The following is an 18,268-nucleotide window of genomic DNA, read 5'->3' as shown; positions in this document are numbered from 1 at the left end:
ATTCAAGTGGTTGCCTTCAGCAAACCAGCCCTCCCACGCATTCCCCCTTAAATACAGTTCAGGGCGTGGCTTCTCTCTGCCTCCTTCCGAGGTGCCCCATTGCCTTCCTCTGTTTACTCCTGATTGACTGCCTCCTGCGTCGGGCGTCCTTGAACAGGGCCAGCTGTGGGTCATCTTCATCCACGCTGTCAGGCTCACACAGCAGGGTCTGCGTTGTGACCAGATGAGAGGGGCCTGGCTGGGGGCTCTCATCAAGCTCTTCAACACCCCCCTCCTCCTCCTCCTCTGAGTCGTCCGACCCAAATGCCAAACCCACAGGCTGACCCTGAATCACAACAGAGAGGGGTTTCGATTAAGAAAATCTCATGGGGATAGTTGAACATGATACTCCTTGTTCTATGGTCCTGATTAAATTGAGAAGTAAGGGCTAGCAAGTCTCATATATACAGTGGGGAGATTTCCATCTAGAACCTCTTACATTTTGGGTACAAGATAGCCTACCCCGAATTTCATCCTGTTGGTATTATTATTCACCCAGTGTAAGAGCAAGCAGACATATACAGTACATTCAATTTTCTTGGGCATATGGACACCTAGGTTCACTTTTTTTATTCTTGTTAGTTTGTATCTTCTTTTCAAAAGTCTTAATTAAAAAAATATACAAAAAGGGAGGAGCTATTGAGACCAATAGCTCCACTTGGTATAATCCTCCACCTCCACCAGTTTAAAAAGATGGCAATGAATCGAGCATCTTCACCTCATTTTCTTTTACTGGAATCAAAAGAAGACAGAGATTCAACTCCTTATCTCAACATTCAATAAAGCAAAGTTGAAATCAAACACTATTAAGACAAGTAAAAATAGGTTGGTGAAAGTAGACTTGAAAATGTTTAATTTGTGTTATTATCTTAAGCTTCTTAAGCCTGGAAACTCTGGGAGTTGAAGTCTACATATCTTGAAGTTGCTGAGGTTGAGAAATACTGTACTGAATTAATCGAACAGGAAATGATAAAAAAAACATGTTCATGGTAAACATTCAGATTGCCTATTCTATTTTGAGCAGATTATTGCTTTATTTGTATGTGTATCGTTCTTGTTGTTATGCTTAAGTGAAGTTGCTTGTTGTTGTTATTTTCCATTTATAAGATCTTTGTGACCTTGGACAAAAAGCTTCCAAAAGTATCAGTGTTTGCATTAAAATCTGTAAATAGTAGTGTAATTTTTTCACTGTTGCTCAGAATTAAATTTTTAAATGTGTTATCTATTGTTTTCAAACAAGGAAATTATTTTACAAAGCATTTAAGTTCCTTGAATTCCTCTTTTGCAATATTGATGTCTCTTTAGCCTGACAATTCTACTCTGCTTCTTCCTTTATTGAAAGAACAAGAAAAATAATGATGTCTATCTACTTTCATTCAGGACTCTGTTTTGAATTATTGTTATCAAATAAGCTGATGAAAGGGCACAACATAATAAATTCACGCTTTTTTACACTTCTGATATGAGTTTGGCCTGAAATAAGGAGAATTGCTTTTTGGTCTCAAGGGATGTTCCAGAATGCTGGAGGCTGCAAGATAGGTGGAGCCACCCCACGCACACTAGGAGGGGATCATGGGTTTCAAGAAATAAACCCTAGCATAGCCATTTTAGAGTTTACACTCCATATTTCATGGGTTTTCATTTTCAAAATGGTGAGAACTATATTTCCAGCAAACTTGAACTTATTTTGGGGGTTGTAAAAGTGGCCACATGTTGCCCCACTGGAGACCTCTTGAATGATGGTAGGTGAGACTCACAGTCATCTCCAAATCTTTAGGTAGGCTACTGCTGCAGAAGAAGGAGTGTTGCCTGTTGGCAAGAGATGAAGGCACAACCTCTTCCTCACTATGAAATGCAATTCAGTTGATTACTGGATTCTAATCTTGCATCTGGAAGCATCCCTATTCAAAGGTCTAATGTGAAATCAGGGATCTTCAAACTTGGCCCTTTTATGACTTGTGGACTTCAACTCCCAGGATTCCTCAGCCAGGCACGCTGGCTGAGGAATTCTGGGAGTTGAAGTCCACAAGTCATAAAAGGGCCAAGTTTGAAGACCCCTGTCTGAAATCATCGCTGGATTAGAGGAGGAAGAGAAGCAGCATTGTCAGGAAACAGAATGACTCCTCTTTCCCCCTTTCTCATCCCATCCCTCATACTGTGAGAGATAGGGAGCTGGAGCCAAATGAGATGAGAAAAGGTAGTTGTGTTTATTCTTTGATGGAATTCTATGATAAACATTTAGGGAGGAGATTCCTCCTATCATTTGGAGCAATGCGCAAATGAATAGAGTAAGAGGTTTTCCATCCTACGTAGCCCCACCCTATTTGTTCATATGGTTTACATTCATTGAAAATCTAATAATTTGAATCTTTTTATGATTGTTTTTGGCCATATGAGAGCCATTACTTGGGGGCAGGGAAACTATATACCAAGAAATATGTATTAGCTTCCAGTGAAATATGTAGACTTGATTCAACTGTTGTTTTGCAGGAATATAAAATTTCCAACTTTGAGCAGAGATTAATGAATGAAATAGAGTTTCGGCTTGAACGTACCCCAGTGGATGAATCAGATGATGAGATCCAACATGATGAGATCCCCACCGGCAAATGCATTGCTCCAATTTTTGACAAGAGACTCAAGCATTTCCGTGTCCTGGAAGGATATCCAGCTACATTCACTTGCAGAATTGTTGGAATCCCCACACCCAAGGTAGGGCCAGCAAACAGCAGAACACTTCCCGGCAATTTCTCCTGTCAGTTGCTTTGATCTAGTCCAATAAAAAGAGCTTCACACACACACACGCACAAGACATATGTATTTGCAGAATGCAAGGAAATGTGGCTGTGAATACTCTTATTTTGGAGGGTTGGGGGCCATGCAGATAAGCAGGGGAGATTTAAGAAGACTTAAGAAGCAGCAACTATTTTTTTCCTTTGGTGGATCAGAGTCAGATTTTGTTTTCAGAAAGGCAAGCCATGCCTATGACTCTAAATATTCAAAGGACAGAATGCTACGGAAGCCATGACAATTTCTAATTCCTGTTAAATGGTAAGATCCTGCCTCTTTGGTTGTACCTAAGGTGTTTTAGGAGATCTGATACAAATTGGCCTCTGTGTTTTACTTCCACTTCATCTTTGTACTTCATAGAAGAACAGGAGGCATGTTACCATGTGTAGCTCCTTCTTAATTGCACACTGGAAGAAATATGATGCTCATCAGCCATTGCCCAGTTATGTAGTAGGGAATGAACACTTCCCCGATTTAGTGCCCGTCCAACTACCATTATCTCTCAACGGGCATGGCTTTTGTCTATAATTTCTGCAGGTCATACAATCTGAAATCTAACACACTTGGAGGTCACCATGATGATAAGAGAAGCCTTAGGATTTTTTTCAATTAATAATTATAATAAATACTCTATTTTGGAGGTTTGGGGGCCATGTAGATAAGCAGGAGAGAGTTAAGAAGACTTGAGAAGCAGAAAATATTGTTTCTTTGGTGCATCAGAGTCATTTCCAGGTTGCTTCTCTCTTTGATCAGTTTCCAACCATTGTTTCTTGTCTTGCCCTCTGGTGCTTTGGAGAATAATTTGATGCCCTCTACTTTGTGGCAGCCCCTCAGATACTGGAATACTGTTATCATGTCTCCCCTATTTCTTCTTTTCTTTAGACTAGCCAAATCCAAGTCCTGCAGCCGTTCTTCGTTTGTTTGTCTCCAGGCCTTTGATCATCATAAATTTATTTATTTATTTATTTATTTATTTATTTATTTATTTATTTATTTATTTATTTATTTATTTGATTTGATTTGTATACCGCCCTTCTCCCGAAGGACTCAGGGCGGTGAACAGAGACATAAATATCAAAATGCCCAAATACAGAAATTGAAAACAAATTAAACCCTAGTGCCCAAATGCAGAAGATAAATTACATTATAATAATAATTAAAACAAAACCCATTAGTATTAGTATTAGTATTAGTCTGTATTAGTACAGACATGTCAAACACAAGGCCCGGGGGCCGGATTCGGCCCGCGAAGTGGTTTCATACGGCCCGTGAAGCCATCCTGGAAACAGTGAGGGAATGGCCCCCACTGCCTTGGCTCTGGCCCAGAGACCCTCCTTCTGCCAGAGACCCTCAGATCTGTCCCACTCCTGCCCAGGCCCCCATAGGCACCCTTGATGCGAACGATGTAGAGCTGGCCACGCCCACCCAGTAGGCCATACGCACTCTAGCCACGCCTAACCAGTAGGCCACGCCCACCCTGGCCACACCCACCCGGCCCCCTGAGGGCAACTGCAATGCTGATGCGGCCCTCAATGAAATGCTCTTCTCTGAATTTTTTTCAAAACTCTCAATATCTTTTTTGTAATATGGTGACCAAAATTGGCTGCAGTATTCCAGGTGTGGTCTTACTAGGGTTTTATAAAGCGGTACTAATACTTCATGTGATCTTGATTCTATGCCTCTGTTTATACAACCGAGGATTATATTAGCTTTTTTTTTTGGCTGCTTCTGCGCACTGCTGGATCATAATCAAGTGATCGTCCACTAAGACTCCAAGGTCCCTCTCACAGTTACTGTTTTTAAACCAGGTCTTGCCCAATCTGTACGTGTACCTTTGATTTTTCCTGCCTAGATGTAAGACTTTGCTTTTCTCCACACTGAAACTCATTTTATTGGATAGGGCCCATTGTTCAAGTAGTTTATTCCAAAATTTAAACTTGAATTGAGAAGCTATTTGAATTGAGAAGCTATTTGTTGCATTGTTTCATGCAATCCTTTTACTCTCAAATAAATAATCCCAATGAATTCAATGAGATTTTCTTCTAAATCAATATACGTAGGATTATAGTCATAAAATAAGGCTACAATAGATCTTTCTTTAAAAATCTCCTAGGTATACTGGTTTAAGGATGGCAAACAGATATCAAAGAAGAATCAACATTTCAAAATGATTCGAGAAGAGGATGGAACTTGTTCTTTACATATTGAGGCTACTACAAATGATGATGACGGAAACTATACATTCATGGCTGCAAATCCTCAGGTACAAATTCCTATATACATACCTATGCGTACATTGTTTAAGCTTAAGAGACTGAAGAAAGACGCATACATTTTGAAAGTCATATTTAATGATTGATTAAGTGCCATCAGTTGATTTTGAATCTTAGCAACAATGGCAATAACTGCTGTTATGTATAAGATTTATAGTTATAAAACTATGATTTTTGCCTTATTTCTTAAATATCAGCCTTAAGTATCGCAAATGAGATCTAGCAACGAAGAATGAATCATGCATGATGGATGAACAAATAGCGTTTCTTCTCTCTTGCATGTTCTGGCAGGGAAGAATCAGCTGCTCTGGTCGTTTGATGGTCCAGACTCCTCCACTGCGGGGTAGATTATCAACAACTATCCAGTCTCACAGGTAAAAAAAATAAAATTAAAAACGTATCTGGTGCTCAACTAAAGCATAGATTGTGAGGTAAGCATGAGTTTTATTTGGCAAATTCAAGTTGTAAGTTTGGAAATCCTTAGTTTATAAGCAGTGACATTCAAGAGACCGTGTTTTCTTACCTAAAATCACTTCTTCCTGCCTGCCCTATCCAATATTCTGATGTGTTTGAATTGCAGGGGAAGGTCCCGTGTATCAGAAAGAGATCGGGAACCTCTGCAGGAACGTTTTTTTCGACCATATTTCCTGCAGGCACCTGGGGATATGGTAGCCCATGAAGACCGGCTTTGCAGACTCGATTGCAAGGTATTGGGATCTGGGTGGGGGGGACTTTCTTTATTCACCTGCATTGGTGGTGCAGAGGGTGCTGCTCATGTTGTCTAAGAACACAAGCACAACCAGGTAGCTTTCATTTGAGACAAGTTAAGGAAAGTGAATGGTGGATTTCCCTGGCATTGCAACAAATGTCAGATGCTGCCATGAAAAGCATCCATTGGTGACTCTCATTAACTTGGGTTCCAGCTGTTAGATGATGTGTGTGCTTGTTTCTTTGACATTCAGTTTGCACATCACAAGGAGCATGCTTGGGGTTTGTCCGGTGCATTGTATCTGAGCCAACTATTGTTTAATAAACCATGGTTAATTTAGGCTTATACAACCAATTATGGTTCACCATAAACTTTGATCCAGGCCTAGAATACGATTTTGTTTCCCTGGCTTTCATAGATCATTTGTTCTACAAGAACAATGAATTTGGGAATGCAATAATGCTGAAATTTATCTGGCAAGGGAAAAAAGCACGAATTAAAGTGAAAATGCCACAAGAAGCTAAAGCTAAACAATGATTTGGACTCCCAGACTAGAGGCTATTTTACCAAGCAACTATTTTAACATGGCTTAAATAATGGATAATGCTTATAGATAAAAGACTATTGTACCTAGAGGGGCATGACCTACAGATTGGTTGGCATGCCTTTCTGTGGTACAGAAAGAATAAAATACATAGATATTTTCAAAATATTATAAGGAATGCACTTCTTTTAGAATGGGAAAAATAAAAGAAAAAATTTATATTAAGATACCTGAATGGCTTTCAACAATGGAAGCTTTTGCTTACCCAAACTTAATTAACTATGATAAATTTGTGACTTATAAAGATATTTTGGATAATGAAGGAAAACTGAAAGACAGACAAGATTTACAACAACAAGGTATTGACTTACCATGGTGGCCATATTTGCAAGTTTGAATGAGATATGAAAAAGATGTGAAAAGAATGGGATTTTATAAAGAACAGACAGAATTTGATCAAATATTGTTAAAAACAGATGAAAAGTTGATCAAGAAACTTTATAGATTTCTGCTAAATTTAAAGATGGAAGAAGAACAAGTAAAAGAAACAATGATAATATGGGCAAAGAACTTTGGATATACTATAGAATTAGAAGAGTGGCAAAAACTATGGGACAGAAATGTTAAATTAACTAAAGCAGTGCCATATAAAGAAAACTTGTATAAAATGTTTTACAGATGGCATATGACACCAGTGAGATTAGCAAAAATGTTTTAAAATACTTCAAATAATTGTTGGAAATATAAACAAAGACCAGGTACTTATTATCACATCTGGTAGACATGCCCTAAAGCAAAAAGGTTTTGGATTAAGATACATTTATAGTTGGAGAAGATGACTAAAAAACAAATAGATTTTAAACCAGAATTGTTTTTGTTAGGAATAATTGGAGCCAAGTACGAGAAAGATTGTAGATATCTAAAACTATATGTATTAACAGCAGCAAGAATTGTATTTGCCCAATACTTGAAAAATGAAAACTTACCAACTGAAGAAGTATTAATCAAGAAAATTTTAGAATTCACAGAAATGGATAGATTCAGTTTACTTTAGAACTTGGGATAATTTTTATCAATGGCTAGAAAAATGAATCAGAGAGAAAGGAATGTGATGTGTAATTTTGAATACATATTAGTAAGAAGAATGCCATGGATTGATTAATTAATACTGCTTATGATAGTTAACCATATTTATTATTCTTATTTATTACTATATCTATTACTGTTGTTTAAATATATGTACCCAGACAATATCCTGTTTGCTAAATATTGAAAATGTTACTGGGGGAAACCCTAGCCCTAATCCCAACCCCAACCTAAACCCTAATCCTAACCCTGACCCTATTCTATACCTAACCCTAATTCTATACCTAATTTGGAATAGAGGTCGCTAATATGAAAAAGTATGTTGCTTGCTTACAACTGTTTTGTCCTCTGCTAGGTAAGTGGATTACCACCACCAGATCTGATGTGGCTTCGGAATGGCAAGCCTGTGTTACCAGATGCCACTCATAAAATGCTGGTCAGAGAAAATGGAGTACATTCTTTACTTATTGATCCTCTCAGACAAAGTGATGCTGGAATCTACACCTGCATAGCCACCAACAAAACAGGACAAAATTCCTTCAGCTTGGAACTGTCTGTTGTAGGTAAGTCTTTATCAGATGTTCTTCTTCATCCAGCCTGAACATTAGACCATTTGTGTACTTCATTAACTAGAACCCTGTGACTGAAAATTCAATCCTATGAAAATGTTCATTATCCTAATGAATTGTGTACCATGAATGGGGAGCTTGAGTGAATTCAAGAGCCAGAGCTTCTTTGCAGTGTCACTGGCCAAACCCCAAATCTTTATGTCATCCAGCTCTGGGAAGAACAGTTGTTAAGGTGGCCAAAACACCTAGAATACTGACACAGATGTTTACAGTGCTCCATATCTCTCTTCCATGTAGAAAATGCACAGCCTCTGAATAATGTGGAGTATAGAGTAATCTGGCCTCAGACCTGGGAAAGAAGAACGTGTGGGAAAGAGACTCAGAGCAGACAATCTTAAGGTCCTAAAAATGGGGCAGTGAAGATTTTGGATAGGCTTTCAATATTCTGTTTAATACACCCTTATAACAAAAAAAATTGCATTCCAGACTTCTGGTTTGCTGCCACGGCTGCCACTAGGCTGCAGACAGCTGAAGTCAAACTTACCACCAGGCACCTATAAAGCAGTGCAAATGAGACTGGGTGAGATCTGAACCTCTCTTAAATCCTATTTTTTCTACCTGTATAAGCTGCCCAAAATATTTTTCCCCCTGTGGAGAGAGGGAAGGAAAATTGTATCCCACCCTCTAAAAACAGCAGTGACCGACTATCCGGGGGAGTTTAAAATGCTGAAAAAATAACCTGATTTTAACTGGATTTCTATCTTTCTAAAATTCGAGGAGTAAAAGATTTTTTATTCTTATTGAAGATTTGGGTTTTTACTTACAAAAAAGAAGTAAAATTGGAAAAAGGATTACAAAAACTTTGGACTTAAAAAATCTTAAATGGTATGGGCAACATCTTGTGGCTAAACCTGATATTACAACTTGTTATTGTCTAAAAGAGACTTGGCTTGAAGCCCAGACTATAGATAAGACTTTTGCAACCTTGGCAGATACCAGCTGTGAGAAGCCCAGCTGTGTTCCATACTCAATGACAAAATTATTTTCATTTTTTGATTGTAAAGCTTTTAATTTAACATACCACCAAGAGAACATGGATGAAGATCAGGAACAGATTCTCTTTATGTTGAAAGCAATTTCTGAAACTAGTTTTACAGCTTCTGATGAAATAAGAAGCTACAGGAAAAAAACAAGATGTCAGCCTAGATATATGAACCCAAACTTTGATTACTAAAGAATCAACTACACAGAATATAATAGAAGTCAAACAATCAAACACTATGATAGAAGATTCAACTGATCAACAAACACAGTTAACAGAAAACTCAGAAAAGGGACTGACAACACTGCAAATGGAAAAGACTTTCTATATAAACCAGAAGAAACCTGAGGATCAAGAAGAACAGACCGAAGGGAAGATAAACATTTCAGGACAACTACGTCGAGATGGAAAAATAGAGAGACGATTTGTTAGCCCTTCCAAAAAAAATGGTGACTGGATGGCCTTTTTTATCTCAAACAATATATATAATAACAGATGGAGATGACTTAAAAGCATGGATATGGCAAAGAAAGCAAGCTAAAATGAGGCTGAAGAAAATTGGGGTTTTGACTTATTAGTGAGGATTAAAATAGAATATACTCAAATAGACATGATGTGTACTTTGAATACTAGACTTTGTTATCAACTGAGAAAGAAAACTTTGGTCATTTAAAACTTGGAAGTATAAATATTAAAAGTATTTGTATTATTAATTTGTATTAGATGATGTAAGATGGTGAGAAATAGTTCCGGATGGCAAGGCAATGCCGGAGGCAGCCATTTCTTGGCTGTCAGCCTTGCGGCTCCGTAGAGCTGCTGAAAACAGCGCCGATCAGCTGTTCGGTAGCTCGGAAGCACCCACCTCGGGAGAAGAGGAGGGGGTGAGCGTCCAGGTAGGGGTAGAGCTCTCCGGGGCCGCCAGAACTTAGAGTTTTGGCGGCGGAAGGATTGAGCCCCCCCGAAGCCTGGGCATGCTCCGGACTGCGAGGCGCCTCTGTTCCGGGTTTTTTGGAGCAGAACAGGGCGTTCGCAACCATCCCTGCTAGCAAGGAAGAGCTTTTGAGAACGAGGACGCAGGCAGAGCGATGCAGGAGATTTTGGTGAAGAGGATGTTTTGATCTTTAACTCAATGGACTTTGCTGAATCTGCATGTGAAAGTGCGTAGTTAACAATAGAGGGTGAAAATGGCGGCTATATCTTCTAAAGTTCCTGCCCTGAGGCAGCAGTCTTCGGTGAAAACTTCATTGTCCTCTGCATCTGAATCTGTATCAGCTTTTACAGTAAAAGATTTGCAGAGTTTGCTGCAAGAGACTATGGAAAAGCAAATGCAACAATTTGTTGAGATAATGGAGAAAAAGTTGGAGGAGAAGTTTACAGAGAAATTAGCAGAAATGAGAGCAGACATCACGTCTGCAATGTTAAGCATGGCTAAAAGCATTGAGATTTTGGATGAAAGAGTGGAAGATCTTGTTCAAAATGATATTAGAATGGAAGCCAAAATGACAGAAACTGAAAATGTGATAGAGAAAATGGATTATGATTTGATTTCGACACAGTATTCTCAGATGGAGTTTGCTTTGAGAATCAGAGGCCTAAAAGAAAATCCTAAGGAAAATTTGACGAAAATGGTTTCTGAGGTTTTGGAAGGGGTGTTGGAGCGACCAGCAGATGAAATAATGGAAGATATAGATAAAATCTTCCGTGTTAATTCATGGATTGCAAGACAAAGGAAACTACCCAGAGATGTGGTGGTTTATTTTACAAAGAGAAAGATTAGAAATGAAGTTATCCAGGCCTCCTATAATATTGATTTTGTAATGGATGAGCAAAAAGTTTTGATTTTAAAAGAGATTCCTGCAAGAATTTTAAGAAAAAGGAAGGAATTTGCTTTTTTGACACAAGAATTGAGACGACGTGATATTAAGTTTAGATGGCAAATACCAGAGGGTATGGTGGTGACTTATGAAGGTACGAGGCATTGTTTTACCACGGTGATTAAGGCACGTGACTTTTACAGTAATGTTTTAAAAGCAGTCCCCATACCGTCTTTGGAGTCTACAAAGAAAAAAGGTGACAGAGAGCCTCAACGTTCCAGAGAGAATCCACAAGATGTTGAAGGGTTAACGCAGACAGATGTGAAAGCTACAGGAGTGGGTCAAATTTCATCACCACGGGAGAAGGCCAGAAATTGGAAGAGGTGTGCTGCTTCTGGAAGAATGAAGCAAACCTGAGGACTTAGTTGCATAATTGCAAGAGATAATAATGTAATAAGGATGCTAGAAGGATTAAGTATTTGGGGATTCATTTTTCACCCTTATAAAATAATTATATAATATTTTGTGTTGCTTTAGTTTTAAGATGATTATGAAAATTTAATTGGGAAGATTTGTAGTAGTGTTTATTGATATTCTGTAGGTTATGCTTTGTTATTTGGATGGAAAGTTTTAAGCCTGGAAGGTAATGTATGGTATTTTAAGTTGTATAATACATTAGGAGAAGGAAAGGTTGTATAAACTTGGTTTTAGTATGTTAAAATTTAGTTGGATAGAAGAATAGTTTTATAAAACTGATATAAATTGTTTTATTTATTTATTTTTATTTATTTTATTACATTTATATCCCGCCCTTCTCCGAAGACTCAGGGCGGCTTACAAGCTTAGCAGTAGCCTTCATTCTATGTATATGCCTGCTTATTAGGGCTTTCATACACACCCCAAGCGGCATTATTACAAAGTCAGCTTATTGCCCCCAACAATCTGGGTCCTCATTTTACCTACCTCGGAAGGATGGAAGGCTGAGTCAACCTTGAGCCTGGCGGGATGCGAACCTGCACTAATTGCAGGCAGCTGGTGTTACTTAAGGAGGCATCAGCCCACTGCTCCACCAAGGCTCGTTTTATGTGTGATTGAAATTAATTTGTAATACTTTTATGGGCAATATTGGAGTAGGTAATAAAATATAAGAATATAAGAATGATGTGATTATATAAAAAAATTTTAAGTTTGGTATTTTAATTTGTATAATATATCAGGATAATATGAATTTAAAGCTTAGTTGGGAAGAAGAACAGCTTTAGACAATTGATATAAATTGTTTTATTTGTGATTGTTTTTATTGGGTAGATTGAAAAGTATTATCTTGTTTTTGAATAATTATTGATATGATGTATATATATATGTTTGGAGTTTATCTATATGAGTTAAAGTTCGATAGTTTATATAGTTCAGGATTGTTTGCATAAGCTAGATTATGATTGTTTGTATTTTTATACCCTGTATTCTGCTCTGGGAAGTGGGGGGGGAGGGGAAAGGGAGGGTGGGGTTGGGGAGGGTTGGGGAGGGTGGGAAGGAAGGGGGATGGGGGGGTTCTTTTTCTTTTTTTTGTTGTTTGTTAAAGATAAAATGTATTCTAAAACTTTTTAATAAAAAAAGATGGTGAGAAATAGAATATATTCGAATAGTTAAGACATGTATCCTGAATATTAGACTTTGTGATGAATTGTGATAAAGGGAACTTTGGTTACTTAAAACTTGGAAATTACAAATATTAAATGTTAAATTTAAATATTAATGGGAAATTAAAAATTGGGAAAAACTAATTAGGACATTGATTGTCTATAAAGACTGAATGTTAAAATAACCAGGATATGTATAAGCTAAAAATTATTGATAAATGTAAGAATGTTATTTTTATTTAATTGATATAATAAGAATCATATTACTTTAAATTTGAGACAGTAAATACTAAGGGGAAAAGAGAGGAAATATTTAATGTGGTAGTTTGAGACTTGTACTAAAGATACTTGTATGTCATTGACTTATTGATTAACTCAGCCACCACGTTGCTTTTTAAATACTTAAATGTAAAATTAGACAATCAATAAAACATTTTTTAAAACAAACAAACAATAAAATAGCATTCCTATTGTCTGTTTCTTGACCTGGTCGAGGTAGGACTCCAGGAAGATCCTACAGATTTTATAGGGTCAGGGTGCATACTGAGTAAACTGGAAGTCCTTATTCAAAAGTTTAGGTTTGGCCAATCAGGGACAACATATGAAAAAAAAATAGGTGGGGCTTTGATTATATACTTACAGCCAGCCTAGAAGTTTTTAACACACACACACAGATGCACAACCTCATACTGCAGACAGCAGACACACAGAGAACTTTTTACAGTCTTGCAGAAACCATTTTGAAAAATTTCAACCATTTCAAGGTCAAAATAAATAAATAAATCCATTTTTTTCTTTCTTCTTTTTCAGAAAAGGAAGTTAAAAAACCCCCAGTGATACTAGAGAGACTACAGAACTGTGGGGTGCCAGAAGGACATCCCGTCCGATTAGAATGTAGGGTAGTTGGGATGCCACCCCCAATATTTTTCTGGAAGAAGGACAATGAAACCATACCTCCCCACAGGGAAAGGATGAGGTGAGCATGGGGTTTTTGGAAACCGCTTTTTGATTGTCTGAAAATGTGTGATGTGAGATTTTATTGCCCCAAACCTTTGATTTATTTTGCACTGAACGTGTAGCTCCTTTTAGCATGCATAATTCTTGAAGCAGTTCACAACCAAGTTCTGAAACATTTAAATATGGCTGCTCTATACCCCATGCGTCTCTTCCTATAAAGCACAATTAAAATGCTTTCAAGGTATGTACTGTATATGGTAATAAATATTGTTTATCTAGGGGGGAAAAACCTCTGCTGAAATGTAGAATCCCCAAGAGCAGGTAGAACTTTTATGTATTACTAGGGATCAACTATAAAGTCCTACTGGAGACACATTATAGGAGGATAAAAATCAAGTATGCAGAATTACTACTATTACTGACTGCACGCAATAAGCAAACTTGTTTGAAACAAGAGAATTTGGTCAAATAGTCCAACAGTCTTTGAGATCTTCCAATGCAGAATTCCAAGGTGATCAGTCACTAAGCAAGTCCTTCTCTACATAAATGCACACACACACACACACACACACACACACACACACAAATGTTGAGAGGGAGAAGAGGGGAGAGGGAGGGAGGGAGAGAGAGGGAGAGAGTATAAATACCATGTTTCTGTTGTTTTCTTAAATGATTTCACTAAAATCCTCCAGTATGTCACAAATGACACTGAGATATTTTTATTTCATCTTAGTATGCACCAAGATGCTACAGGATATGTTTGCCTTTTGATTCAGCCTGCCAAAAAAGTAGATGCTGGTTGGTACACTTTGTCTGCCAAAAATGAAGTCGGTATTGTCTCTTGCACTGCTAGACTTGACATATATGGTAAGTAGCCCAAACTTTAGGAATAAATGAACAAAATATATGATAGATATGTGATCAGTCTTAATTTTGTATTTGTCATCTCTACTATCTTCCCATTTTGACACGTTTGCATGATTATTACTTTTAGCTTACTGCTCAACATTTATGATAGCATCATAAAATCATAGGGCTGGAAGAGAACTTGGAGGTCTTCTAGTCCAACTGCTCAAGGCAGAAATCCTTATGCCATCCTGGACAAATGGCTGTCCAATCTTTTCTTTAAAAACTCTAGTGATGGAGCACCCACAACTCTGTGAGGCAAGCTGTGCTATTGATTAATTGTTCTCACTGTCAGGAAATTCCTCCTTGGTTCATGAAACATGAAATACGACAACAAAAGCATTAGAAATTTAATGCAATACAGTGAGATTCTTTGCAGCAGTCAGGAGCAAAAGTATTAGAAGCAACCAAAACTCTAGATGAAGATGTGTTCTTTAAGAGTTTATGAAATTGAACAAGAAGATGCATCATTGAAGGTAGGATGTCCCACACTATAAGGACCATCAATGAGAAGAAACTTGCTTAGATAATAGCCCTGAGGACTCAGCCCTCCTTCGATTTCAATGGGCCAGCGAGTGCATGCCAAAAGAGATGTCAAAATACTAGATCTTTAGGCTCAAAAGCATTTAGGGCAGTAGCGGTTGATAGTAATATATTAAAATAGTATTTGGAAATTTCACATTATTCCAGCTGCCTAAAGTTTTTGAAGCAACTTCAAGGGCATTTAGCACACACTTCTGTAATCTGCCTTAGGCTTTTCACTTACAAACTAGGGATAACTCTTTTTACAGCCTTTATACATCTTTTTACAGCCTTTATACAGCTTTTCAACCAGTGGTACTCATACTATTGGTGGTACTTCAGGACCTGGCAGGTGGTACGTGACCTAAACAAGTGTAGCAAGGGGAATGAGCTGAAGCAGCGGCAGCACCAGAAAGGCCTGGGGGAGAGTCAGCTGGAGCTGCGGTGTTTCTGGGGCTCTGCTGAGGGTCCGCGATCGGTGCATGCTGCTGCAGCTGATTGGCGCTTCCCGCAGCCTTGGGGGTGGCAGGAAGCAGCACACAGTCTTTGGGCGGAGAGTCAGCTGGAGCTGCAGTGTTGCTGGGGCTCTCCTGAGGGCCCAGGATTGGCATGCTCAGCTCCAGCTGATTGGCACTTCCAGCAGCATCTGTTATCACCAGGAGCAGCAAACAGGTCTTGGGGTAAGAGAGTCAGCTGGAGCTGAAGGGCTGCGGGGGCTCAGCAGAGGCCCCAGGATTGGCGTGTAGCTCTAGCTGATGAGGGCTGTATGCATTGGCCAGCCGGGGAGTGGGTGACTACATGGGGAAGTGAGACTGGGGTAGCAATCAATGCTGGAGCTCTTCCTGAACCCCAGTGAATTGTGGACCTGGAAGACAAAAGGAGGAGGAAGGGGGCGAGAGACGAGGATATAAAAGGAGGCAGTTTTGATGGGAGAGGGGAAAAAAGACAACAGGGAAAGAGAAGGGGACGGATAAACAGAGAGGGAGAAGAGGAGAGGCTTCTGTGAGACAAGTAGAAGGATCAATGAAGGAGCAGAGGCTGTGAAAGAAGAGAGAGAGGAGAGGGAGAAGGGCTGACCAGCTACCTGATCACCAAGGTAGTGGTGTATATTAATAAATATGGATAAATTCGTCATATGTTCATCAGTGATTCAGTGATTCAGCAAAGGAACCATCACCTTTTTTGGGGGGGGGTCATCAAGTTTTTGACACCTTGCTAAGCACTGGTGGTACTCAAATACTGTCCTGTGCTAAAAGTGGTAGAATCTGTGAAAAGGTTGAAAAGCACTGCTATACTTAACCTAAAAGAGATCCCCAATAGTCATAGCCGACATTCATGCCATTTTTTAAATTTTATTTTGCTTCAGCCCAATGGCATCAACAGATCTCTCAGCCAATCAAGTTTCGTTCAAGCAGCACCCGGTATGCAAATCTTACGGGACAAGGACTCGACATTCTCTCTGCTTTCTCCACTGTTGAGAATCCAGCACGCTTTTCATCTCCCTCCCAGCCTGTGGTAGAAAGTGAAGAACTGTAAGGGAAAAGGTTCAAATTCTCCCTGAAAATAAAGAAACACCAGAACCGTGAAAGGGAATGGAAGAGACATGCTGAAACATTTAAGGTTTACAGCTGATATAACTGATAAGCAGTAAAGAGGTTGAGATTCAGTGCAACATCATAGTATGGAGCTGTTCTGGTATAGAATATACTGCAATGAATTTTGTGCTGTGTTACTTTTGTTCCACAGGTTATGAAGAAAAGCGACCTAGTTTTCAGCTGTTAAGTAAAAAAGCTGTGCCCATTTTCCTGCTAAGGTTTTAAGGCAGCAAACAGGCACTTGGTTAAGATTTGGATAGCTGTCTGAAAGTTACCAAGAAGGACATTTACAGTGATGGTAATCATTCTGATGGTGGAGAAACCAAATGCAGGGACGTCTGGAAGGGGGAAGAGGCTCGAAAAAGTCAAGATGGTGGTTTCCAGTCAAGATGGTGGTTTCCACCACTCTACTATGACACCATCTTACTTTTTGGATCCCCTACATAGACCTCTAAGTCCCTGATTTTGAATACAGCGTTTTAAGGATGGCTGGTAGTCACAAAACACAGATCCAATGCCAGGAGGAAAAAAAAAACGTGACTGCTCAGTTCGCTAAGAATTCATACAAATAAAACAATTAACCAACCCCAAACTAGATATGTATATCATTTCAAATAGAAACTGCTTCTAAATAATAGAATTTTTAAAAAGTGTGACTCTGTACTCATGAATCTTGCACCCAAAGAGGGCTCTTAATATTAGTGTTAAGGTGCCCTGTTGTTAGGCTGCAGGCATACGCTTACCTTAAAGTAAGTCTATAAGTAAGAACTATAAAAGACTTACTTCTGAGGGATATGTATAGGATCATACTACAACTAGCTACAAACCAGCTTATGTACCACAAAGCCCATATTATAGCCATCCCACAGCTCCCAATGGTATATACATTTTAAAGCATGCTTTTTTTTCTTTTTCCATATTTAGAAATAAATATTTGAACAAAAACAAAAATGCCTTGCATATTGTTTTTGTTTCTTTGGCTTTCAGATAGGATTTTTCCTATCTTCAGAATCCTACATAACTTGCTTACACACATACATGTACCTATTGTCAAGAATGGGTTAGGATATTAAGACCTTCCCTTTAAATTATACCCTTCTTGCAGACATGGTTGGGTCTGGATTATTGCTTTTCCCTTTTTTCCTACTTGGCAGTAATCCTGCTTCCTTTACAACAGCCTCACCTCTGTTTTTCCAGGTGTTGAGCATACAGATGTAGATGTACGGAGAATAAAATTATTCTGTAGATGACACTAATTAAACAAAATAGCAATTGTCATCTAATCCAAACTTATCAATGCAACTTCATTCATGCTGGATATTAATTGACCTCCCATATTTAAAACAAATAATTAAAAGAGGCCATAAAGCAAAGAGATTTTGTTAGCATATGATATAAATCAGTATATGCAATTAACCAGTTTTATTGCATTCTTCTTTTATTCAATATATTCTAAATGAAGACCCATTAAAGTTTGCAATACATATTAGCATTTTTATGCTTAAGCTATAACTTAGATATCTGATGCTAATTTCACTGTGAAAGAATAAAATTATTTCCATCGGATTGCCAAAGACCATTGTAATACTGGGTATTATTAGCAGTGAATAGTTACTGGCTATATAATTTACACAAAGTCTCAGTCCTTTAAAAAACTATAACCAAACTGAAATCCAGGATGAAAATATTTTGAACTTTGCACTAGTAGTAGGAATTCACTGGCATGAATTACAGCATTTTATAATCCAATCCTCCCACAATAGCCAAACTATTTTCTTTTTG

At 38.3% G+C, this 18,268-nt stretch overlaps 1 protein-coding gene across 3 annotated transcripts in view; it reads left to right on the top strand.

The window, feature by feature from the left end:
* Positions 1 to 16,654, top strand: part of MYPN (myopalladin) — a 96,376-nt gene extending 79,722 nt beyond the window's left edge. For all 3 annotated transcript variants that reach the window (XM_081329616.1, XM_081329617.1, XM_081329615.1), the window contains 8 exons: positions 2,530 to 2,751; positions 4,943 to 5,092; positions 5,394 to 5,476; positions 5,683 to 5,809; positions 7,797 to 8,004; positions 13,317 to 13,482; positions 14,197 to 14,330; positions 16,258 to 16,654. In XM_081329616.1, coding sequence (XP_081185742.1) covers positions 2,530 to 2,751; positions 4,943 to 5,092; positions 5,394 to 5,476; positions 5,683 to 5,809; positions 7,797 to 8,004; positions 13,317 to 13,482; positions 14,197 to 14,330; positions 16,258 to 16,427 — 1,260 coding nt within the window. In that variant the 3' untranslated portion in view covers positions 16,428 to 16,654. The remainder of the gene's footprint in view (positions 1 to 2,529; positions 2,752 to 4,942; positions 5,093 to 5,393; positions 5,477 to 5,682; positions 5,810 to 7,796; positions 8,005 to 13,316; positions 13,483 to 14,196; positions 14,331 to 16,257) is intronic.
* The last annotated feature ends 1,614 nt before the right edge of the window (positions 16,655 to 18,268 follow it).

Source organism: Vipera berus (assembly GCF_964194415.1).
Source record: "Vipera berus genome assembly, chromosome: 5".
Classification (NCBI taxonomy): Eukaryota; Metazoa; Chordata; class Lepidosauria; order Squamata; family Viperidae; genus Vipera; species Vipera berus.
Note: the sequence above shows the minus strand (reverse complement) of the source record. Positions and strands in the feature narration are given on the sequence as shown.